At 51.5% G+C, this 23,341-nt stretch overlaps 1 protein-coding gene across 1 annotated transcript in view; it reads left to right on the top strand.

Moving 5' to 3' along the window:
- CHRD (chordin) overlaps window positions 1-23,341 on the top strand; it is a 38,971-nt gene that overhangs the window by 2,931 nt on the left and 12,699 nt on the right. The window contains exons 3-12 of the mRNA XM_044434658.1: window positions 4,385-4,481; window positions 5,151-5,292; window positions 7,036-7,176; window positions 9,235-9,317; window positions 9,417-9,564; window positions 10,315-10,421; window positions 12,454-12,570; window positions 13,154-13,310; window positions 15,473-15,717; window positions 17,757-17,870. Coding sequence (XP_044290593.1) covers window positions 4,385-4,481; window positions 5,151-5,292; window positions 7,036-7,176; window positions 9,235-9,317; window positions 9,417-9,564; window positions 10,315-10,421; window positions 12,454-12,570; window positions 13,154-13,310; window positions 15,473-15,717; window positions 17,757-17,870 — 1,351 coding nt within the window. The remainder of the gene's footprint in view (window positions 1-4,384; window positions 4,482-5,150; window positions 5,293-7,035; window positions 7,177-9,234; window positions 9,318-9,416; window positions 9,565-10,314; window positions 10,422-12,453; window positions 12,571-13,153; window positions 13,311-15,472; window positions 15,718-17,756; window positions 17,871-23,341) is intronic.

Raw genomic sequence — 23,341 nt, 5'->3', positions numbered from 1 at the left:
TGCTTATTCATCAGGATAATCAAAGGAAAACCTTTGTCTTTCAATGAACGTGAATACTGGATTCTGGGTAGAATGCTGGATTCGTGCACCGTTCGTGGGTTTTCCAAAGGCACCTAGTTGGCCCCTGTAGGAAACTGGATGCAGGCATGGATGGACCGTTCCTTTGATGGGGTGTCTGGAATGGTGGGGATGAAGTGGAATGAGCGAGACCATTTTCTCCCCCCCCCCCACCCCGTCCTAGGTCCTCTAACGAGGCTGGGCGATGCAAATTCATTTCGGGACAGGTGAAAGGAAAGCTGCTTCATGCAGCTGTGGAATGTTCTTCTTCAACTTAGAAGGCTTCACGGGGGATGACTCAAACCCCTGGAGGATGAGTGGCTACTGCTGGCCATGGTGGCTAGCAACTACCCTCGAATGAGGAAGCTTATTTTATTTATTTATTTATTTATTTATTAAAACATTTTTATGCCGTCCCATTCGCCGAAGCCTCGGGGCGGCTTACAACAAGAAATATATATTATTGCTGGTGGCAATAATATATGCTGGTGGCTGGGAAAGATGGGTGGGAAGTGCTATGGAGCCCATGTCTGGGCTGCAGAACTAGGAAGCTCTTTGGTCTCATCAAGGGAGCCTCTCATGTGCTGAACCTTGTGCTGAAGCCAGAGGCAGGGTGGTCATGTGCCCCACGTTATGGAGGCCAGTCCTGGGTTTGGAGATGTTCTCTGTTCAATGGGTTGTCCAGTCCACGCCTGGCTTAAAGATGGCCATTTTTGTTGGCCGCTGTGAGAAACTGGAGACCAGATAGCTCTTGGGTCTGACTGGCCTTCCCTCCAGATGGCAGCACGTATCCCATCAGCCCCGCTGGCTGGCAGCCAACCCCAGCATGCACCACTCCTGCCTGTGGCACCCGCCACTCCCCCATTGGCATGCACATTCCCATTCTTCAGGCAGCTGCAAGAACCGTGCCCTTGCCTTGCTAACCTCCAGAGGCAGGGAGTTCCGCAGATATACCACATTAAAGGCTCTTCTCTGGGCAGACTCAGTGGCCAGGCAGGTGGATAAGGAGAAGGTGCTCCCTCCGATGCCCTGGTCCAGAGAGGCTCAGCACTTTATACATTTGAACCAAGGCCTTCAACCTGGCCTGGCTGTGCACCTGGCCTGGCTGAGCCCTTTGTAGGAAAAAGGCAGGGTATAAAGCTCAATATAAATAAATAAAAAATAAATTGTGGTGCCCTCAGGAAAAAACCAGCACGCTGAGAAGAGGCAGCTCCTTCCAAGAGACGGGTGGCTACGCTTGTAGGAGGCTCGCCTCATGCCCTGCTTGGGGGCTTCCCAGAGGCATCCAGCGAGCCGCTGTGGGAAGTTTGCCGGACCGGAAGGGCCTTTGGGTCAGACCTGCCTGGCTCTTGTCACACTGTCCTGGGGTTCAAGTCCCTGCTACCCCAGCGAGCTTCCTGCCCCTCCGCATCCCTCTGCTGCTTGGGCTTCAGGCATCGCCATGCTGACAGGCAGCTGGTATTTCTCTCGGATCCTTACAAAACAGCCAAACAGATGCTGGTGAATCCCAGTTTGGACTCGCATCCCAGGCAGAAGAAGGCTCCTCCTAGCAAGGTTATTGTCTTTATTTGTTATTAAAAGCTAATTTGCAGGGAGAGGGGAGAATAGGAAGGGGTCCAGGGGGTGCATTCGGCACCCAGCTCTTCCCCAAGCTCGGCCGCCTCTCTCTGGGCTCGCTCCAGGCTGGTGCCTCACGCTTGCACTTGGCTCCAAGAACTGCAATCAATCAGTCTCTCCTCTGATTGTTCAAGCTGCCTTCTGCCTGCTCCGGAGAGGCTTGCGCCCAGCCCCTCCAGCGCAGCCAGCCCTCCTCTTTTTCCAGGCCTTTGCATAGCCAAGCGGTGACTAATTTCAAAATGCATGCGCACATCCAAAAAGCGGCCCATGAAGGCTGTTATTATTTCTGCCGAGGCCAAACAAAATTGTGCTGCTTGAGCTTCGTAAGGGAGGAAAGCTAGACCGTGCCTCTAGGAGGGGGCATCACCTCTAGGTGCCTCTAGGAGGGGGGCGTTTCACCAGCAAAGGCAGGGGGTCCACCATAGCCGCGGACCACCTGCCAGTCGCAAATGCAACCTGTTTCCAGAAACTCTGCACCCCACCCCCGAGTGCCTGCCATGCAGCTCGGCAGCGCAACGAGCGCCGCGCACCCACGGGTCCTTCTTGACACGGCTAAACCAGGGAATTCACTTCCGCGAGTTGCAGTCGTCTTCCCCCGTGCGGACATCTTTAACAAAGGATCAGACAAATCCCAGGAGGAGAAGGCTCTGCGCTACCTCCACTCTCAGGGGCAGTGTGCCCGTGTACACCAAGTGCTGTGGAACATGGGTAGGAGGGTGCTGTTGCCTGCCTGTCCTGCTGGTGGGTCTCCGCTGGGCATCTGGTTGCCCATTCTGTGGCCAGGGTGCGGGGCTAGGCGGGCTTTGGCCTGGTCCAGCAGGGCCATGTTGATGTTTCAAGGGCTTCAGGCTCAGTTGTGGCGTCTTCGGTTAAAGGATCTGAATGCACTGAGGATTTGGAGAGCTGCTGCCATTCTGAAGAGGCAGGACCGGGTCAGATGTACAAGTCCTCCCAGCCTGATCCAAGGCACTTGGCATAATGTCAGGCCAACTGGCCTTCCAAAACCTTGCCTAAATTAAAATTAATTGTGTTGCACCCGTCATCCCCCAGACTCGTGCCCTGGAGAGGTTTGGGCTGCAGTTCCTGGCACACATGCTTTCTGCCAGCACAAGCGAAGGTCGGGATGGTGGGACCTGTGTTTGAGTGCATCGGGAGGGCACTGGGTTGGGGAAAGGCTGTGATGAGCATTCTATGCACAGTTCCAATTGTAAGGAAAAGTAAAATATTTTTGCATTTGTAACACAAAGAGGCCTCTCCCAAAATACAAAGGCTTGTAGAACTGGATTCGTGTCCCACTTCCCTGCTAGAGGAATCTAAACCAGTGCAGGCTATTACCAGTGAGCAGGATTCAGAAGGAGGGTTGGAAGGTGCTGATGCGGCCAGGGGGGAAGCAAACCCTGGTTAGTGTTTACCAGGGTTTTAATCCAGGAGTCCTGGGAAGCATTGGCTGCCGGCATTCTTAAAACAAGAGCTCTCCTTGAATCGCATTGCGCTGCAAAGGCTTCTTCATTCAAGAGCCTTTCCCAGCTGTTTTGCTCATCACACCATGAGAGAATCGCTTGTAGCAAAGCAAAGTTCTGTATAGTTTTGGGCACTGCATTCCACATCTGGGTTGAAAACCTTTTCGGAGGAACTGTTAAAGGGCAATGGTTAATTCAGAATGGTAAAAGTGAGCTGTTGTTTTAGGGCAGAGCTGGGCAACTCGTTCCTCTCCAGATGTTTTGGGCTACCGTGGGGGTGACGGTAGACTGCCAGATGTGTTGGTGCTTCAGTTCTCAGAAGCCCCAGCAGCAGTGCCAGTGGTCAAGGGTGTGGGACTGAAACCCAGAGATTTGGAGGATTGCTTTCTGCCCACCTCTGGCCCCCAAGAGCTCTCATGCTTCACCATTGTATCAGCTGGTTGGGGCTGATAGGAGATGTAGGCCAAAACAACTGGAGGGAACCAGATTGGCGAAAGGAGACTGATACTCTTTCAGGGCTAAACTGCTGGTGTATTTTGCTGATCAGTCCCTTTCTGATTGGCCTGTACTTTGTCAAATAAGCAGACAGTATTGCTTAGTGGTTAGAGTGTTGGACTGGAGACCCAGGAGATCCAGGTTCTAGTCTGCTTCACAGGGTTGTTGTTATAAGGCTAAAAATGGATTTATGTGAGCCGCCTTGGCTTCCTCACAAGAAGAAAGAAGGCAAGATAGAAAAGCAATGTAGTAACAACAGCAACAGCGTTGAAGCATTTAAGTCTCCAATACTCATTCATCAGAAGGAGAGGGATAGTACAATCCTAAACACATCTGCTAAACAAGTAAGCTCCCTTGAGGTCCATGGGTCTTACTCCCAGGTAAAGGAGTGTGTAGGATCCCCAACTGACCCAATTAAGCTCTTCCCAGAATTTCCCGAATGCTCGGAGAAGCGTAACACAGGGTGATGCTGAATGCTCTGCACTGGGTGTTTCTCTAGGCTTGCTAAACCAGGCTGGCAAAAATAGCGGTTTGGAGACCCTGTGCACGAAACTCCGCAGCTGACCGGCTCTTCAAAGCCTCGCTGAAGAAGCTGCCGGGATGCTCTAAGGGTAGCTGGGAGTGTCTGCGGAACCATTTCCTTGTCAGTATGCTCTGAACATGGAGCTCGAACCTCACCCTTGTTCCCACTCAGCGTTCCAGTAAGGACCAGTGTCCACTCCAGCAACTCATACTCTTGGCTTCTTTTCACATAGACTGGGCCAGCCAAGCCGAGTCCGTTTCACGGAGCCTGGTGGGACGGTCCTTTTTGAGCATCCCGTGCAAAAGGGCGCCTTTCCCCAGGATAACATGGTGAGTGCACCCCAAGGACATTGTCACCGTCATATCCGCCACGTGCGAGTTTCTAATTAATTCATTTCCTGCATTGCTGCAGCAGAGAGCCAAAGGGGAGACAGAACTACGTCACATCTGTGCTCTCAGTGGTGAATTTCGGAGCCTCTCTCTCTGAAACCAGCAGTATCCCCACTCCCCCCCACCCTCCATGGCACCAAACCTTCCATTTATGGAATGCGCTCCCCCGGGAGGTCTGCCTGGTGCCGTCATTATTTGCTTGTTGGCGCCAGGCTGAGACCTTTTTATTCAAACAATATTTTAATCATCATTAATGCTATTTATTGGCTTTATACATTTATAGCCAGGATGAATCCAGATTTTATATTTTTTTTATTTATATGAGCAACTTATTGATTGATTGATTGATTGATTGATTGTGTATTTTCAATGTTGGAAGCTGTCCCGAGGCTTATGCGACTGGGACGGCATATAAAAACACTAAATAAATAAATAAATAAATAAATAAATAAATAAATTTGCTCAGTCCTGCTTAAAATGCACGGACAAATTGCACATCTCCACTGGGCACAGGAGATGCTTCAGTCCAGGGGTTTGCTCTCGAGTCACACTATCCCGATGCACTGGCCTGTTTCTTCTTCCCCCTCTCCCTGGCTCCCACTTCTTTAGATCTGTGGCATGTGGCGGAACCTGCAAAAGCCCTCCATCCGGCTGCTGAAGGTGGATCAGCTGCACATAGCCCTGGTTACGAAGTCTCACCCGACAGGCGAGATCCAGGGCAGGATCATCAAGCACCGGGCGCTCTTTGCAGGTAACCTGTAACCCAGGACTGTCCCCCGGGTCCTTTTGTGCCATTGCCAACCCCACTGGTGTACCCAAGCCCTGCTTCAAAAGTCCCCTCTGCACTTGTGATGACTGAGCGCTGGTGACACCCTCTCAGGCCTCACAGGATCAGGCTCTGGACCACCAGGTTCTAGGGCCTAAACGCGTCCATCCAAATGGACCCAAAGCAGGCATGGAGGCAAAATCAAAGCAAGTTCTGAGGCTGCATTATATAGACTGGGCTCAGATAACCCTCATTCAGGGCTTGTCGTGCATGAAGCTCCGACAGAAACAGTGACTCACGAGGAGACCTTGCACTTGGCACCCAGAGCCCAAGCGTCGACCCCACAACCCACTGCAGGGGCGGCTGAGCCAGCTGCTGCGTCTTCCTCTGAGCCCCAGCACGTTGAGCAAACGCCTGGACCTTTACCTGAGACAGAGAGTCATGAGAAAGAGGGAGCTGCAAGTTCTACTCAGAAGGAGGCAGAGCAACTGCCTCTTCCCCCCCCTGACGCTGACCTCCCTGAGCCAGAAACAGAAGACACAGTAGGTGTCGTGGATTTTTCAAGAGCCCAGAACAGACGTCTTTTACTCCGATTTGAACAGCTACAAAGTAGACAGCGTAAGAGGGAGGAAAGGCCTGACTTGGGAGGATGATCCCACATGGGCTCAGGAAGAGAAGCCATTACAGGGCTGACATCTGCTTAGCAAGGACCGCTATTAGGGAACTTATCTATAGAATTGTAAATCTTGTAGACAATTAGCATTAAAGGACTTTAGTTTTATTGCTCTAGAATGTGTGGAATGTTTACATACCGGGCTGCCCCTCACGACAGGGCTTAAGTGGAAACTGGGTACAGGTTGTTCTTGAGTCATAAAAAGGTAAAGGTAAAGGTTTCCCCTTGACATTATGTCCAGTCATGCCTGACTCTAGGGGGCAGTGCTCATCTCTGTTTCCTAGCCGAGGGAGCCAGCGTTTGTCCGCAGACAGTCTCCGTGGTCATGTGGCCAGCATGACTAAACACCGAAGTGCACGGAACGCTGTTACCTGCCCACCGGAGTGGTCCCTTTTTACCTACCTGCATTTGGATGCTTTCGAACGGCAAGGTTGGCGGGAGCTGGGACGGAGCAACGGGAACTCACCCCGTTGTGCAGATTCGAACCGGCGACCTTTCGATCAACAGCCCAGCAGCTCAGCAGTTTAAACCACTGTGCCACCTGCATCCCAGGTCATTGCTTAAAAGCAGATCATCTGAACCCAACCAAGATAACAAACCATGGTGAACAGCTCAGAGTTCACAACCCAGCAGCAAACCATGGGCTTGCTTCAAGGGTTCTCTGTGGTTAGCAACCCATGTTTGGTTTTTTGTTTTTTTTGTTTTTTTTTGTTTTTTTTGTTTTTTGTTTTTTTAGCAAAGTTGGGTTCAGACACCAGGATAACCTATTTCTCAACAAACACCCAGAGTTTGGTGACAACCCATGCTCAGCCCATGCTCAGCCTTTGAATGGGGGTTACCATATCGACCACCAGCCATAGGAGCTACTGTGCCGGACTGGCTCTTGGCGTCAGCCTAGGTGTTCCTTTCACTGCACCTGCAGTAATGGCAGAGGTGACCTGGCTGCTTAAAGCCCTGGTTCCCCCGCATCTCCTGATTCTTCAGTGCTTTATGCTTGTCTATTCTGAACCTTCCTGGCATCCTCATCATGTGCTTTTGCTCCTCCCCCCCTCCAGAAACATTCAGTGCTCTCCTGACGTCTGCGGACCCCACCCACCTCGGCGTCGGGGGCATCGCTATGCTCACCCTGAGTGATACCGAGAACAACCTGCATTTTGTCCTGCTCACCAAGGGCCTCCTGGAGCCTGCAGAGAAAGGTCAGCGAGGTGCAAAGGGAAGGACCTTGGCAAGGATGCAGCCAGGCAGCAACAAACATCCTTGACCAAGCCTGGTTAAGATGAACAGCTGGTCAAGCAGACCAGATAAATGTTGGCCGCAGTCAACCAAAGTGGCAGTTAGCTTCCACGCCAGTCAAGGATTCACTGGTGCAGCCCTCCCCCGCCTGGTGGTTTGCAGATGTGTTGGGCTCGCTTCTATTATTCCCTGCCCATTGGCTGGGAATCATGGGAATTGCAGTCCACCGCATCAGGAGGCCCCGGGCTGGGGAGGGCTGCATTACAGGCACTCAGAGTGGTCTCCCCTTTTGGGCATCACGAACCTGGGGCCTCCGTTTCTTTGTAATAATAGCAGGCAATTTTGTGCAATCCGGTAGGGATGTCTGAGCAAGCCAGTCTGGGGGCTGGGAATCCATCAGGTTTCCTCAGCTCAGTTCCCCAGATCTGCCTTGGGAACTACAACAGTTCTGCTTCCACACACGTGACCCGCATCCTTGCTCAGAGAATTATGCAATTTGCATATTATGCACAAAGACATCTGAATTTTATGTACTTTACACAGAGAAAGCAGTAGCGTTCCCCAAGTGTTTACAGACTTCATCTTGGCTCGGCTCGCTTCCTGGCCAGCTCCGAGCCCGGAAAGCAGTCTGGCAAGGGCAAGAGAGCCAGATCCCAGCCCGATCTTCACATCACCGGCGTCTGGGATGAGTAGCAGGTCTACAAATACCGTTCTCAGATCTGGGACACGAATAGGGTGGGGAATGGAGCAGATTTCATATGTGATGCGTGTAACGTCTCAGGTTTCTCTTGTAAGGATGAGGCGCGGCCTATGGCAGTCACTTTGGGGACACAGAAGGAAATATTTAGTCATCCACTGAACTGTAACATATGTAGCAAATAAGAATACCTATGAAATAACCGCTGGAAATGGAAAAAGCAAAATAGGAACCACTCTAACTCTAACCACAGTTCATTACGAAGTGTTGCTGTACTGTTGTTGCAGCAACCGCGGTTGCTTGTCCGGGTTCCTTCAGGCCTTCTCTCCGTCGGTTGAGGCCAGCGCCTGCTGGAGTGGTTAACTCTTCTCTGCTGGCCAAGAGTTGCGATACCTGCCTGCCCACACGCTGCAGCCTTCCCTGAACTTCCTTCTGAGCTGCGGTTCCACGTGCAACGGCCGCCTCCTCTCCCCATGAAGCCCTTTCCTTCCTTCTTCCTGTGTTGCCAGCACCCACCGCCTCCTTCTGCTCCTCTCCCTCCATTCTCTGCCCGCTCCCCTTCGCACTGTCCGCTTTCAGAAATCTCACCAGACGGGGATTCTGCGGACCTCTGTGATGCAGAACTGCATGGCGACTTTGCTTCTGCACCTTTGAGCAGGGAATACACTCTGCCCGAGACACACCTGTGTGCGACACGCGGCAAAGACACAGGTGTGGTCTGTCGCCCATTTGTGAATGGAGAAGGTGACGCTCACTTACACTTCATAGCACGTGTGGGTTGCACGAGGGATCTGCTTTGGCGGGGGGGGGGGGGGGAGACATACCTGCTTTTGCAGATAAGTGTCCCAAACATGCGGTGCCAGAATGTGGGAGGTGGACGTACCTGTGAAAAGAAACAGGCCAGGTTTGTGTTTCCAGGGGTAGCAGCACAAGGAGCAGCCGGTCGAAAGAGACCAAAGCGAGGGCAATTTCCCCACTCAGTTTTCCCACTCTTATACAGCTCACGTATATTTTATTCTCAGATGGTCAAGTAACAGTGCTTAACCTAGTCCAGCCTTCCAGCTCCTGGTTCCCTCCAGGTGCTTTGGACTTCACATCCTATCAGTCCCTGCCAACACACAATGGTCAGTCAGGAGTGCTTGGAGCTGTGGTTGAAAACATCTGGAGGGCGCCAGGTTGGGGAAGGGCGAGTTGGTGGGGGAGAGGCAAGGGCAGGCTCTCCTGGGCACCTGTGGCTGTGAGAAGGTGCAGGATGGACGGGCTTCGCATTTGGCAAGAGTGGAACCTCATGGCGTGCTTTGTGCTGTGTTTCCTGCCTTCCCAGGATCCCCCTGGTTGCCCCTGAGGCTGCAGATCCTGCACCAAGACAAGGTGCTGAGAGAAGTGCTGGCCAACGTCACCTTACAGGTAAGCCGCCGTCTGTAGCACCACTCCGCAGCTCCGCCTGCGCCTCTTGCAGCCACCTGATGGCTCTGCGGCGCCCCCTCCCCTCTTGCCCCTCCTCAGGACTCCGACTTTGCAGAAGTGCTGACAGGCCTGGGCAGTCGGGAGCTGCTCTGGCTGGCGCAGGGCCAGCTGAGGATGGCTGCACAGGTGGAGGGCCGACTCCGGCGCCGGATTGCTGGCCGCATCACCACCAGGAGAGGCTGTGACAGTGAGTGGACCGTCCCCGAGGCCGCGTGTTCCAGGGCGTGGAAGAAAGTGCCCCTCTTCGTGGGCTCAGCTGGAGCTCCTGTGTCTTTGCATGACGAGCTGGAAATTCAGCAGGGACGTTCTCCCCATGGACTCGAAGCGATAGGAAAGCAGTCTGGAAAGAGAGCTTGTTTTCATCCAAGATTTGAGTGTCGGCAGCTGGGGGAAAAGTGTGAAGGGCAAGGGAAGAGGCCATGGCCATTTGGGGAGCCCTATACAGCTGGATGGGGAATCTCAGGAGAGCCAGATTTTGGGATTCCCAAGACAACCAGATTTTAGGGCCCCTCAGGAAGGCTAGATGTGGGGGCTCCATGAAGGGCCAGGTTTTGTCCCTAGACCTGAAGTGCTACATCCCTGGGGGTTTTCCAAGGTGCCAGGATGGAGGAAAGGAAGCACTTCTCCATTCGATGTGCCATTAGCCTGCGGAACTCATTGCCACAAGATGGGTCACAGTTAGGCTTAGAGAAATTCATGGATGGATTCCACAAAGGAAGCCCAAGCCTTGGATGTACCAAGGGCAGAGCAGGGCTGTCAAGGATGGGGCTGGATGGGCCAGAGGCAGCAAGGCAGTTTCTTTATTAAAGGTTTACCTGTTGAACTTCCATCCATCCTGCTGGTGTCATGTTGGTTGAACAGGCCACCTCTCGAGTGGGCGATGACTTCCGTGCACAGATCACCTCTGCTCCACACACCTTTTCTCTCTTGCTCCCAGCCCTGCAGAGCGTGCTTTGTGGAGGGGACGCCCTGACCCCCACCCAGACCGGAGCTGTCGGGTCTGCCAAGTTCATGTTGCATGAGAATGGGTCACTGGAGTATCAGGTAGGAAGGGACAAGTGGCCGAGGTGAAGCAAACAGCACCTGTGCCAAGGTGTGTGTACCTGCAGCGTACCTGTGGGGCCCAGATCTACAGAGCGGCTATTTCTTTGGGACCATATCTCTATGCCATCATCTTGGTTTTTATCTGATGTAGGGCTGAAGCATGTTGGGGTAAGGAATGAACTGGCAGAGTCCCAGGGGAGAAGTACCACAGAGGTATTGGTGAGAGCCAGTGTGGTGTAGTGGTTGAAAGCGCAGAACTGGGACGCAGGAGATCCGAGTTCGAGTCCCCGCTCAGCCATGGAGCTCACTGGGCGACTTTGGGCCAGTCACAGACTCTCAGTCCGACCCACCTCACAGGGTTGCTGTTGGAAGAATAAAATTGGGAGGAAGAAGAGAATTATATAAACTGCCTTGAGTCCCTTGAAAAGGAAAAGATGGGATATAAATATAATAAATAAAATCAGAGAGAGTGTGGAAGAGTGTGGGGCCTCCCAGATGTGTTAGACTCCAAGCAACCCCCATTATCCACGGCCAATGGCTGTGCTAGCTGTGGATGAGGGTGGCTGTGGGCCAAGCTTTCTGGCAGGCACCAGGTGGGGGAAGTTGGCCATTGATTGTCCCAGTGCTTTATACAATTAAAAAGCTAGTGGTGCGCTGGCATTTTCCTTGGATAGGCGTGTGCTTTGCTGCTTGTCCTGCTAGGAGAACAGAACAAAAGAAAGAAAACGAAACCAAACGCAAGTACCAATACAGTCCCTGCTGGGAATGTCATATCTGAACATTTCAGAGTGACTGCCCTGATCCTACAATGATGGGCTCAAATGACAGAAAACAGGTCCCCACATTCTAAGAACAGCACTTCCCATTCTGGCGTCCTCAAGATGTTTTGAACTACAGATCCCAGCATTCCGTACCATTGGCCATGCTGGCTGAGGCTCATGGGAGTTTAGACACAGAGCATCTGGAGGGCACCAGGTTGGGGAAGGCCGTTCTAGAATGAGCTCCTTCACCTTGAAAACATTACTGAACATTCGCTAGACCCCTGAAGTGAAGCTCATGGGGAATCTCTGGCAGGGGAAGGATCTGGGATTTTCAAGAAGCCTGGACTATACTCTTTACATCCCCTAAGATAATAACTTCTGCATCTTAAATTCGGAATGGTCCAACTGTTCCTTTTGAACTACATATTCTCCCCACCCCCACCCTCCACCTTCTGCACCTCGCCTGGTTGCATGTTTTGTGTCTGGTTGCACAGCCAAACATCCTGGATTCACTCCACTGACACACCCTGCCTGTTTTCCCCAACACGTTTGTACCAGAGTGAGTAAGCTCTCTCCCCTACACATCAGATCATCTCATGGATGAGCCAAGCTACTTCCCAAAAAATCCTGGTCCTCCTGGCAAATCTGAATACATGAGTCCCCAAACTCCCTTGCACCCTGCGGACAGGGCGGCAGCGCCGGAGCAGAGAGGGCAAGGAGGAACGGGGGGAAGGCTCCCCTCTCCCCTGGTTTCCTGACGCCTTGGAAAGATTGCATTTCCCTGTGGCTAAGTTTTGTCCTGGAGAAGCGAGAAAGGAAAGAAACCTCTCTCCCGGTTTTCCGTGGTTTTCTGCTGCTTCCAAAGAAGCCTGCAGAAGGTTAAGTGTGGAGGGAGAGAAGAGGGGAAGGGGATTAGGGAACGGGGTAGAGGATTGAGAGAAGGAATGATTTTGGGGTTTCCTGGTTGAGTGCCAGGAGGTGAAATTCAAGCCATCAAGGAATCAGTGGTTAAAATGCTCCCCCCCCCCCTTTAAAGCAAGTATTATGAACTCCTTCAACACATACGTCCAAATATGACCATGGCATCTGTATCTTCTTTGCTTCTATCCATACCGAGGGATTATATGAGGCACAAAAGCAGGAAATGTTTAGGGAGCTGTGCGGTGACATTGCCCAAGGGGATCCCATGACCCAGGTGCTGTCACCCCAAAGCTCCCGTGAGGATTTCTTGCTCTGCTCTGTGCTTCAGAGAATTACTGCGCCTCCCTCAGGTCCAGGTGGCCGGAACCAGGAGTGAGGTGACTGGCATCACGCTGGAGACCAAACCCCGCCGGCGGAATCAGCGCAACGTCTTGTACGACATGACGCACAGCTATCGGGATGGAATGGTGAGCATGGATGGCATGGCGAGGCCAGTACAGGTGAGGGTGGGGGGCGTTGGGGGGGGGCTTGGAGCCTCTTTCCACCCAAGGACTGGACTCGGTTTCACTGAAGCTCTGGGGCGGCCCTCCATGGGTGGCCAGGGCCCAGGGCAAAAGGCAGGGCCAAGACGCCAGCATATTTTGACTTTACACTCATGTGGCCAATACCTCGGTCTCCGGAGAGGCGTTTTATCCTTTCAGAATAGGGAACCAAGGCACCAAAGCCAGGAACCCGCAGGCTGTTGCTGGCTGTGGGGAAGGAGCCGGCGTAACGTTCGGCAAATGCTTGAGGTCTGAGCAACCCTGAGGTGGGAAGACGTGGTCCGTGAGCCTGCAGTTCAATAGCTCTGCTCTTGGACTGGCATTCGGTGAGACCTGCTCGGCCAAGACCCTGACACTGGTCACCATCCACGGCTTCAAAGGCGCAGTGCAACCTGTATTCAAGAAGTGCCACGTCCTTTGAGCAAATTCGGTTCCACCTGAGTTTACGCATAGCCATGCGATCTCTCTGTGTGTTTATTCCCTTTCCAACTGTCCACTCTTTGTCTAGGCCAGCGGGATCTGGGGGCAGGCGAATGGGCGGGATGCCCACATGTTGCTGCAAAATGAGCTCTTCTTAAATGTGGCCACGGGGGAATTTGAAGAGGGGGAGCTGCGTGGACAGATCAGCTCCCTGCTGTACAGTGGACTCCAGGCACGATACCAAGGTACCGCTGCAGGAAGCTCCGAAGCGCCGAGCCATCTGGAAAGCGCCCCGCAGGTGGCTGAACGCGGAGGAGAGGGTCTTGGCTCGGTCCATGTGGTTCTGGGCTTGGGCAACACCCAGACTAAGCACGGGCAAGAGGCAGTGGGATGGGTTGAGGCAAGCAGGCAGAGGAAGAGGAAACCTGCACAGCATTGAAATCCAGCCAACTTTTGCAAAGCCTTTTTGTTACTAAATTTTTTATTATTTTCATATTAAAAAAGAAAAAGTGAAAAGAAAAGAAAAAGATTCCAAGGGACCTTACACAGATCTTACATATAGTACCAAATTTGGGAAGAGTCATAAAAAGTCAATTGTGGTTATTACTTCTACCAAATTTATAACTACAATTTTAATTCAATCATCCTTAATTAAAATAATAGTTAAGTTGATTAATACTTAAGATTAATACATATTACATAGAAAAATGCTTTGACATGGGTGTCAGAAAAATATTAATTCACATTATAACCACAAACCCACCAACAATTAGTAAAGACTTTTTCCCAGATAAAACAATATCATAAATGAATTAAATTCATAGAGCAATTATTCTAATTCATAATACTTAATGCTACCTTATTGTCTGTTCCTTTTAAATTAATTTTAAATAGCAATGAAGCATTTGGATTGAAATTGTGATCCAACTTTTGAAACCTGGGGGTCGAATTCATTCTACGTGTGCAGAGCTTAGCTGTTCGTTCAGCGAGGGGGAAAGCCTTCTCTGTGCTCTCCTGCCCACAGAATTAGGCAGTTCAGCTCAAATCAAGGCATGAAATGCAGCCCCTCCTCCTCAACACCCCCAATTCTTGGCTTCGCTGCCCAGGCACAGAGCTGCGCTGACAGCAAAATAGCTGCAGCTGGCAGGATTCCCCTTCCAGGCAACTGTACAGAAGCAAAGCGTCTCTGTGTGTAGCCCTGAGCTGCCCTGGCCTGCCACTTCCTTCCTGCCAGCCACACACCTTCTCCCCTGCGTGGGGGGCCAGACCCGCTTTGCCTCCCCCCCCATTTGCAATTCATGCCTCTGCCACTTTTTCTCTGCTCCCTGCTTTTCATCATCCGACCCACTCCAACCTCTTGATCGCCCCCACCAGCATCCCTGCCTCCCGCTCAGCTCCTGTGCAAGGCTTCCATCCCAGTCAAAGGGAGGATTCCCCACCGTCCTCACACAGATCGGCCGGCAAATGTCCTGCGTCCTGGGCAGCTGCAGACTGCAAGCCATGCGCATTCTGCCCCACCCCCTGGCTCGGCCAGCCCGGTCCGGTGGCTCGTCCATCACTCGCATGATGCAATTAAAAGCGGACTTGCCAAAAGCAATATTTTGCTCTATCAGTTTAAAAAGCTCCCTAGCCCCTAGTATGTTTATAATCAAGAGGGTCATTAAGAAAAACATTCAGTTGCTAGAACAAGTGTTTGAATTGTTGTAAGCATGTTCAAGTTGAGCGGGGTCAGGGCAGGAAGGGACAATGGAAAACATCCACAAATGTAAAATAGTATAAAAACAAGTTAAAAACAGTGGATGACAAAACTACCCAATAAGGAACTAAAATGGCCACTCTCATCCTGTCATATGCCTGGGAATAAAGGGATGTCCTGTTCTGGCATTGCAAAGAATATCGCTCTGGTTCCAAGCGGAATCCATTCCACAGCCAGCGCCGTACTGCAGAAACGGCCCTTCTTGCCATCCCCCAAACCTGACCATAATATACAGGTGGCTTCACACTGGGAGAGGTGCTTGGTCAGAGATTTTGGCTGCAAACTACAGAAGGCCCTAAAGGTCAAAGCCAGCACTTGAATTAGGTTTGAAATATTCAGGCAGTCCAGTCCAATGCAGGGGGAGAGGAGAGTCATTTTGTAGCTGTGACTATCCAATAATTGGGTCTTAGAAATCTTTGCTCAGCCTGCTGCGGATCATCCAGGGATCTACCAGGAGATCCATGCCTGCCTTCCTCCTGGCCCAGACCTAATGCAGTTCAGCTCTGACCAGTTCCGGGGTCTGGTTAGCCTTCCATGGCTCTGTTGTGTAGCCACAGCCGAGCTCCACCGAACACAGTAGCAAAGCCTTACCTGTGCCTCGAACACGTGTCTGAAGCTGCCCTCCTGGCTCGCGACGTCTTTGTGCTGCAGAGCTTCCGGTGCCCCTGGCCGGCCAGTTCGTGACCCCTCCTGTGCGCACCGGTGCTGCTGGGCACGCCTGGGTGTCCCTGGATGAGCACTGCCACCTGCACTACGAGATCGTGGTCGGCGGCCTGGGCAAGGCAGACGACGGCACGGTCAGCGCTCATCTGCATGGCTTTGCTGAGCTGGGAGAGCTCCAGGAGAGCAGCGTGCGGGAGCACAAGCGGCTGCTCAGAGGCTTCTACGGCTCGGAGGTAAGGCGCTTCACCGAGGGGGTGCGCCGAAGGGCTCCTCCATCCTGTTCTTGGCTGAGGAATTCACTGCCACAAGCCGGAGTGAGGGGAACTTCTTTCAGCCCAGGGGCTGAGTTCAGTTCTGGAGAAGCTCCCAGGCTGTGTGTCACAGGGATGCGTCTGGCCAGAGGCAAAGAGGCAGGGCCATCCGAGAGGCAGGAGCCACGCTGCCACCCTGGGCCTTAAGTCCCCAACTCTGGCCTAGAAGGACCTTTCCAAAGAAAGGGAGAAATAATGAGAGACAGCGCCATCAGGCTGTGTTGGCCATGATAACCAAAAAGAACCGAGAAGCAGAAAGTCAGAAGGGGCCTCCCAGCCCATTTAATCTGACCCCCCCCCCCCCCCCCGGCTCCAGCTAGCTCTGCTCGTGACATGCCCACCATGTACATGTCCAGCCTGTCTCTGAACACCCTCACCGATGGGGCCTCAACCACCTCCCGGGGAAGCCCATTCCACACCCCCGGGGTCCTGACTGTCAGGAAGTGCTTCCTGGCATCCACATTGAATCTTGGTTCCCTGAGCTTTGCTCCACTGGAATGGGTCCTGCCCCCCACCACAGGGGGAAAAGGTCATGACCTCCCTCTGCTTGACACCCCCTCACATACCTGCATGTGGCTAACAGGTCCCCTCTGAGCCTCCTCAAGGCTGAAAAGACCCGGCTCCCTCTTCCAGGTGAGAGGCAGGTTTCCTCTGAACGATACTCAGAAGGGACTTCACAAGACTCTTCAGTTCTGGGCTGGTCTAGAAGCCCATCCCTGCCGTGCACCTTTGCTATTTAGTATCTGTTTTTAGATTGGATTATTAGTTTGCTTCTGGCTTCTTGTTTTATCGTTTACTGTTTTATTGGTTATTGTTATTGGTCGTATCGTGTTTATTTTCCTCCAGTTTCCTATTTATGTGGTCATATTTATAATGTATTTTAATTCTAATGTGTTTTATGATTTTGTTTCTTATTGTTATTTATTTTTATCTGTATTTTAAATATTATATTCCACATTGTTGGCTATGGGGCAGCATACAAATGTGACAGACAGACAGACAGACAGATGCACCTCACTGGCTTCAGATGGCAAATTAGGCAAGTTGTGTGGTATGTGACTGGTTTGCACTGGGGCAGGGAAAGAAGCTGCAGAGACTTCTTTTCCCCCGAAGTCTGAGTTCCTCCGACTTCAGTGGCTTCACTATTTAGAAGTTCCTCCCCTCCCAGTGCCTGCTAGAATCGAATTTTTTGCATGGGTAGTGAAAACATTGGGATGGATATTCAGCAGCAATTTTGCAACGGGACTTTGGGGGAAAGTTGGCTGCTGGCTGGCATTTTCCATGCATCTGTCACCCAAGCACAGACCCCATTTTGAATGCTCAATAAGCCTCGTGCAGAAGAAAGACGTGCCAATGTCTCCAAGCGTGGGAGGGAGAGTGGAGAGCACCTCTTGAAGAAATCAGGTTCCCGTCTTAAAATTGATTCTGCCCTTGGGCTAAGAGCTGTGAAAGCTTTCCAAGAAAGACCTACAGAACGTGTGACCCACTAGCTCTCTAGCCATGGATCGTTGTGACTTCTCATGTGCTCTACACACACACACACACACACACCTTTCAGTCCTAAACGTGTGGGCTGTATTTTGTTTGGTGAGATATACATTTACTCTGTGGCAAGAACTGCCATTTTAAATTTCCCCACAATGCCATGGAGTTGGGCCCACTGCAGGGAATTTAAAATGGCAGTTCCCAATTGCCTGGTTGACCTTGTCATGGGATTTAAATTTATTTAGTTTGCTCTGAAGACCTGCATCTGAAGAAGAGCTTGGTGTGACTCAAAAATCTGCACCCCCAAAAGGTAGCCAAGGAAAGTTGCTTGCTTGCATGTAGAATGCCGTTGCCAAGCTGAAGTGCTCCAGGTGCTGAGTTTATTTCTGAGCACAGAACAAGCCCAGGAGGGGTGAGGAAAAGGATCTGCAATATCAGAAATGAGATTAAGGGATGCATTTTTCCATCCCACGCAGGCCCAAGGGGTAGTGAAGGACCTGGACAGGCAGCTGCTGCACCATCTGGCCCAGGGCACGGCCTTCCTGCAAGTCAGCACCAAAGCGAACTCTCAGGGAGAGATGCGGGGCAAGGTACGTGGTTGTCGTTTTTCTCTCTGGGTCCTGCAGAGCTCTGTTTGCTCTTGGAACAGCAGAAGCAGCTCCTGATTTGACTCTGAAGATGCCAAGCCTTGCTTCAGGGTATCTAAGTTCTACTTTTTGAGCTTGTAAGGACAGCATCCCCTCTTCTGCTGAGCTGAACACCTAGACTTTCTCTGGGCTGCAGCTTTTTTTTAAGGGCCTGTGTGTTAACTATGTGTAGGAACACCTAGACATTGTAGGTGTTCCTGCAATGTCTTTTGGGACACTGATAGGGGAGAAGAGAGGAAGATGTGGGGGACATAGAGCCTCAGCTGTGTCTGGTCGTCACTGAGGCGCAATTTAAACCACAGCGCACGGTTAAAATTCTCAGGGGTTTTAATCTGTTGCGTGAATCCAGCCAGCGGGATTGAACAATATCCACAGCAAGTCATAGGCTGCGAGATGCCTTGGGAAAAATAGTACAGGTTCTCGCTACCCACAATCCTTTGCGGCTCTCCGCCCGTGATGAGTTGGGGAAGACCGAATGCACGCATCCAGCGTAATAAGCCATGGTGGTTGATCCTGGGCGTCAGAATGAACAAACCATGCTTCTGGGTTCAGACAACACAACAACCTACCCCTGGCTTATGAATCACTGTGGATTTTTGTGTTCTGTGAACCAGTCACCATATCCATTGTTAATCCTTGCTGGGAAACTTCTCAAAGAAGACATCCTTAAGAAACCCAGCATGAGAAAGGACTCACCTTCTAACAGTTTTTATTGTTAAGGTGGGCCACACTGGCTCATAGAGAAGCCCAGCAAAACATGGGATCCGTGACCACGCATGCCAACTAGAAGAGAAAGACCAAAATAGGTTGGAAAGCAAAAAAGAAAACGGCAGAGAAATACATGCTGGATAGTAACTCTAATTAAGCAGGTCTCTTGCTATCTTGGTTTCCATTTCTTGCCTGGTCCATAAAATGTGGTTTTTCTGATGCTGGGAAGGGGTCCAGCATTTTAAACTCAGCACCATTACTATATAAACAGACATTCATAGCTTATATTTTATTGCCAAACTAGCATAATATTTGTTGACAAAAGTTACACCTGGAAAAGCAAACAAGATAATGCATGGGACATACATTGCCAGAGCACACTTACCTGCCACCCCGGTGCCTTCCCTACTCTTAACCTCTTACTCTTGAACAGAAATGTGATCTGATTCCTCACTTTATTCTGTCTAGTACAATCTTTTAATCCCACCTTTTATCATTCATTCCTATTCGATGACATCTTGTTTTGACTTGTGCAGTCCTTTCTGGGTTTGACCTGTCCAGGACATGGATATTAATGAGCAGCAGCATTTCTCATAATGCTCCTTTCCTCCAGGTCAACCTTCTGGCCAGCAATGCATCAAGAGTATGCTGTGGTTTGGGCAGTCATTTTAGTCCTGCCGCTTTGATATACAGTACTTGAATGCACCATGGCATTAACACTGGCTGCCAGGCAAAGTCTCAGGGGTGCCAATGAACAAAGAAAAAGCCCAGCACATTTCAGAATGAAGAACTGCTTTCTCAGGGAAATATAGTTTCTAGGAACGTCTAGGAAATTCTAGGAACAAAGCTAAGCCAACTTCCAAAGAAGGAGAGAATCGCTCTTTACCCAAGAGAGCAAGCTGCCTCCTTTGGGGTGGCTTGGGAATTGGGACTGGGATCTTTGGCGGCTGTCTTAGCCTTCGTCTAAAACAGGGTGCCCAGAACTTGTTGCCCTGTGGAATTTTTGGCCTACAAGTCCCATGCACCCTTGCCAGCATAGGCGAGGGTGAGGGATACTGGGAGTTCTAAGCCAAAACATCTCAGCCACAAGGAGTCACTCCTGGCCTAGAACCTCATTTCTAGGTTGCCTTGACAAAGAAGTCTTTGTTCAGAAAACCACAGGATTAATATTTCATCAGCTCTCTCGGGGATACGACTCTTTCTGCATTCTGATCCCTAACTGTGACTTAACAAATACACAATTCTAAAAAGAATACTGAAAATATGTATTAGTGGGACAGCTACCCCAGCAAGTTTATTTATATATAGGTTCTGTTTAAAGGCCATCCATCAGCATCATGCAAATCAGAGCTGTCCTGACCTAAACCTCACAGAGCAAACTTGGGCAGCTGTGGGTATTTATCCTGCTCCATTCAAATAGTGGGACTGGAGGTCATTTTGGGGGGACAAAAGCTGTGCAAGAATGAGGGAAGTGAACCTTTTCTTTCCCCGGCCTTCCCACGCATGCGGCCATCCAGCACTCGTCCCTTCAGCCCAGCTAAACCTGAGGAGCAGAGCGGAGAAGAAAATGCAAGGAAGCCATGAGCCCAGGGAGCTAAACAGCGGGGAGAGAAAAGACTTTGGCTTCTCCTGTTCATGCACAACTTTTGTTGTGAAAACTAATGCTTTGCAGCAACAGGGAGCTTGTTCTGCTGTGCTGAAATATCATCATGGAAAGGGGATGAGCTGCTCTACACACCTCGAGAAATCCTGCTAGTATTTTAGCTTCCTGCAAAAATCCCCCAGGGGTTTTGCCCCCTTAGCCAGGACCTCTGCAACCTTCTCAAGTTTTGTGTCATGAAATCCATAGGCCTGTCCAGAAACTCCTGAAGACATTTCCCTGGTCTTCTCAAAACATGTGAAGCCCTGAACCCTGAAATTCTCCTGCTTCTGCTCGGTTCAGTGCAGTTCGATTTGGCTCGGCTCGGCTCAGCTCAGCCCAGCCTGGCCCTGCCCGGCTCAGTTCGGCTCGGTTGGGTTCAGTTTGCTTTTGACAAATTGGCCCCCCGGTTTCACTTGGGGCCAAACTGAGAGCCCATCTCTCTGTCTGTCAAGCTATTGCAGACCTGTTTGCCTTAAAGCCCGTTCCCGGTTTTCTTGTGCTGCTGAGGCAGAAGAGGGCAGCAGCCTTTGTCCCACATGGGACATTAAGCAGATGCTCGCATATTTTGGAAGTTGGAGAGGCAGGGCAGGGTGGGGTTGACCGATCCTGTCGAAAATGGCGCCATTGGGTCCTCTCTTATCTAAGTGTTGAAACTGGAATGCAATAAATAGAGCAGAAGTTCTTCCGGGCGAGCTGGCCCACTGAGGTGGAGCAGTGGTTTCTGGATCACCCTAGCCCAGAAAGATCCTGGAACAGCTCCATCCTGAGGACATTTTGGCCACAGTTTAAAAGTCTGAAGCTGTAAAAGGCCTCTAAACTGACAGTGGCTGAGGTCACAGAGGCAGAACACTTCCAAAATCATCCCTTAGCGAGTGGGGGAGTTTAGCAGCGTGGCTTGCTGCCAGACACCGCTGCGTGCCAAGATCTTTAATTCTGCACCAAGTAAAGATTTTGCATTCTTAACAACAGCTGGCTTCCCCAAGGGAGACTCACTGCTTTTAACTGCAGTGCAGCAGACCGAAATTCGGGGGGTGAAGCTTTCCTAGGTGGGGAGGGGAAAGGATGGGGAAGGTGGCACAGGCGGAGGTGGGCAGTTGGAATTTTAGAAGCAGGAGCATTCTACACAGGGGTTACAGGCTGCCCCATCATCCTCCACCCGTCCAGTCCCCACCACCCTCTGCTGTTCCCCGACTCCAACTTTTCAGAATTGTTTTACATAAAGAAAGAACATTTATAGCTGCTGCAGAATGCCCAGAGGTTTAGAATAACGGTTAACTCTCGTAGCACAACGGACGAATTTGTCACTGAATTTCTAGTTCTTTTTATATATTTTAGTTTTGCATGGCCCTCCGTGGAATGCAGGGTCTGGGGGTAGAAATGCTTGCTCAGACCTCCTGACGTTGCACCCAGTTTTAACAGCACGGGAGCTTCCCTCAGGGGAGGAAACTGGGGAGACTTTAACCAAAACAGAAAAGGAAGTTTCTGCATTGGCTGGAGCAAACATGCTTCCAGCTCTGAGGGGCCTCCCCAAAGCCCTCTGGGAAGTGGTGCCTCTGGCTGGGGACACTCTGAGTCAGCTTCCTCACATGACACAGAGGCCTGGTGCTCTCTGCGGTGGTGGATCAGGCCCCAAGTACTACCACTTCAGATTCTCAGTGCTTTCCTAATCCACAATACTTGACCATGCTGGCTGGGAGTCATGGGAATTGTAATTCAGCATATTTGGAGAATGCCAGTTTGAGCAAGGCTGTTTCAGCTCGTGGTTTTCCCTTAGAAAATTCAGGGAACTGTATGGTCAAGGTGCGTACGGCCTGAAGGCGCCTCAGGCATCCACCATGTGGAAGCTAAGCAGGTCTGGGCATGGCCTGAGCTTGGAGGGGAGACCACCTGGGAACCCCATGTAGCCACCTTGAGTTGCACAATGGGAGAAAGGTGGGATATGAATATAATAAATAAATAATACAATTTCCCTACTTTCCAGCTCCCGGCATAGCTACAGTTCCCAGAGCTCCCTGGGAAAAGGGAGTGAAACCCAGTGTCATGGATGAAAACCAAAACAGGTCTCATTCTGGTTTACATTTGCAAAGACCCCAGCTGTAAGGTCGGCTGCACTTCCGGGAAGAGGTGCTCGGAATCTCTCCTCCACCTCAGGATACAAAGCAGGCTGCAGCTACAATAGCCCACAAGCACTTTGCTAGCCCTTCTCAGTGCTCACTCACCCAGTGCCCCCAATGGGAAAAAGCCATCATGGGATGCCTGCCAAAGGCAGGCTCTCATCCGTCTCGCGCCTTCTCCGGGCTGGAAGCCAGCATTTCCACAGCTTCCCAGGAAACTTCTTCGGCTGGGAGGTTGCCAGCTGTCTCACACTCGAGCAGGAACCTCGGCACGTGCTCTTCGCCCCACTGCTCTGGAGCCAGGCTGGTGCTTGTTCCCAGGTCAGAGGAGGCCCAGAGTGCCACCTGTGGGCTTTCGGCACCAGAGGATACTGGACCAGTGGCTTGGCCGGGCATCGGACATGGTGCTCAGAGGCAATGCGGAGGCTGCGCTAGAGAGAGATGTGACCTGCATGGCGGTTGAGAGCATGTGCCGAGCGCAAGGAGCCCTCTCTGGCATCAGGGCGGCCCTCCTTGCAGCTGACTGTTCCTCTTCTTCTGAGCGGCTCCTGTGTTCCCCCTGTACTTGCATCACAGTCAGATGGAGCCTTTGGGGAGAAGGGTGGCAAGGACAGGAGGACGGCCCTGCCAGCTGCTCTGCTGCCTCCCACCTGGCCCTGTGCCTTGGAGCGGCTCCACATGTCCGGCGGCACTGGTTCAGCTTTCGCTAGCCCGTGGACGCTGCCTTGCGTTCAGCCTGGCTCCGTTCCTGGAAGTGCTTCAGACTACGTGAATTAGCTCTATGTTGCTACCAAGGGGGTGGCCAAACTCAGGGACAGACCCCTTGCTCTGCATGCACAAAGTCCCAGGTTCAACCCCTGGCATCTGCCCATAGAGCTTGAAAAAGATCCCACCCGCGTCCCTGGAGAGCTGCTGCCGGCCAGTGTTGGCATAAGCGGTCTGAGCCAGGA

This window comes from Varanus komodoensis, unplaced genomic scaffold (genome assembly GCF_004798865.1).
Source record: "Varanus komodoensis strain SLA01 unplaced genomic scaffold, ASM479886v1 scaffold28, whole genome shotgun sequence".
Taxonomy (NCBI): domain Eukaryota; kingdom Metazoa; phylum Chordata; class Lepidosauria; order Squamata; family Varanidae; genus Varanus; species Varanus komodoensis.
Note: the sequence above shows the minus strand (reverse complement) of the source record. Positions and strands in the feature narration are given on the sequence as shown.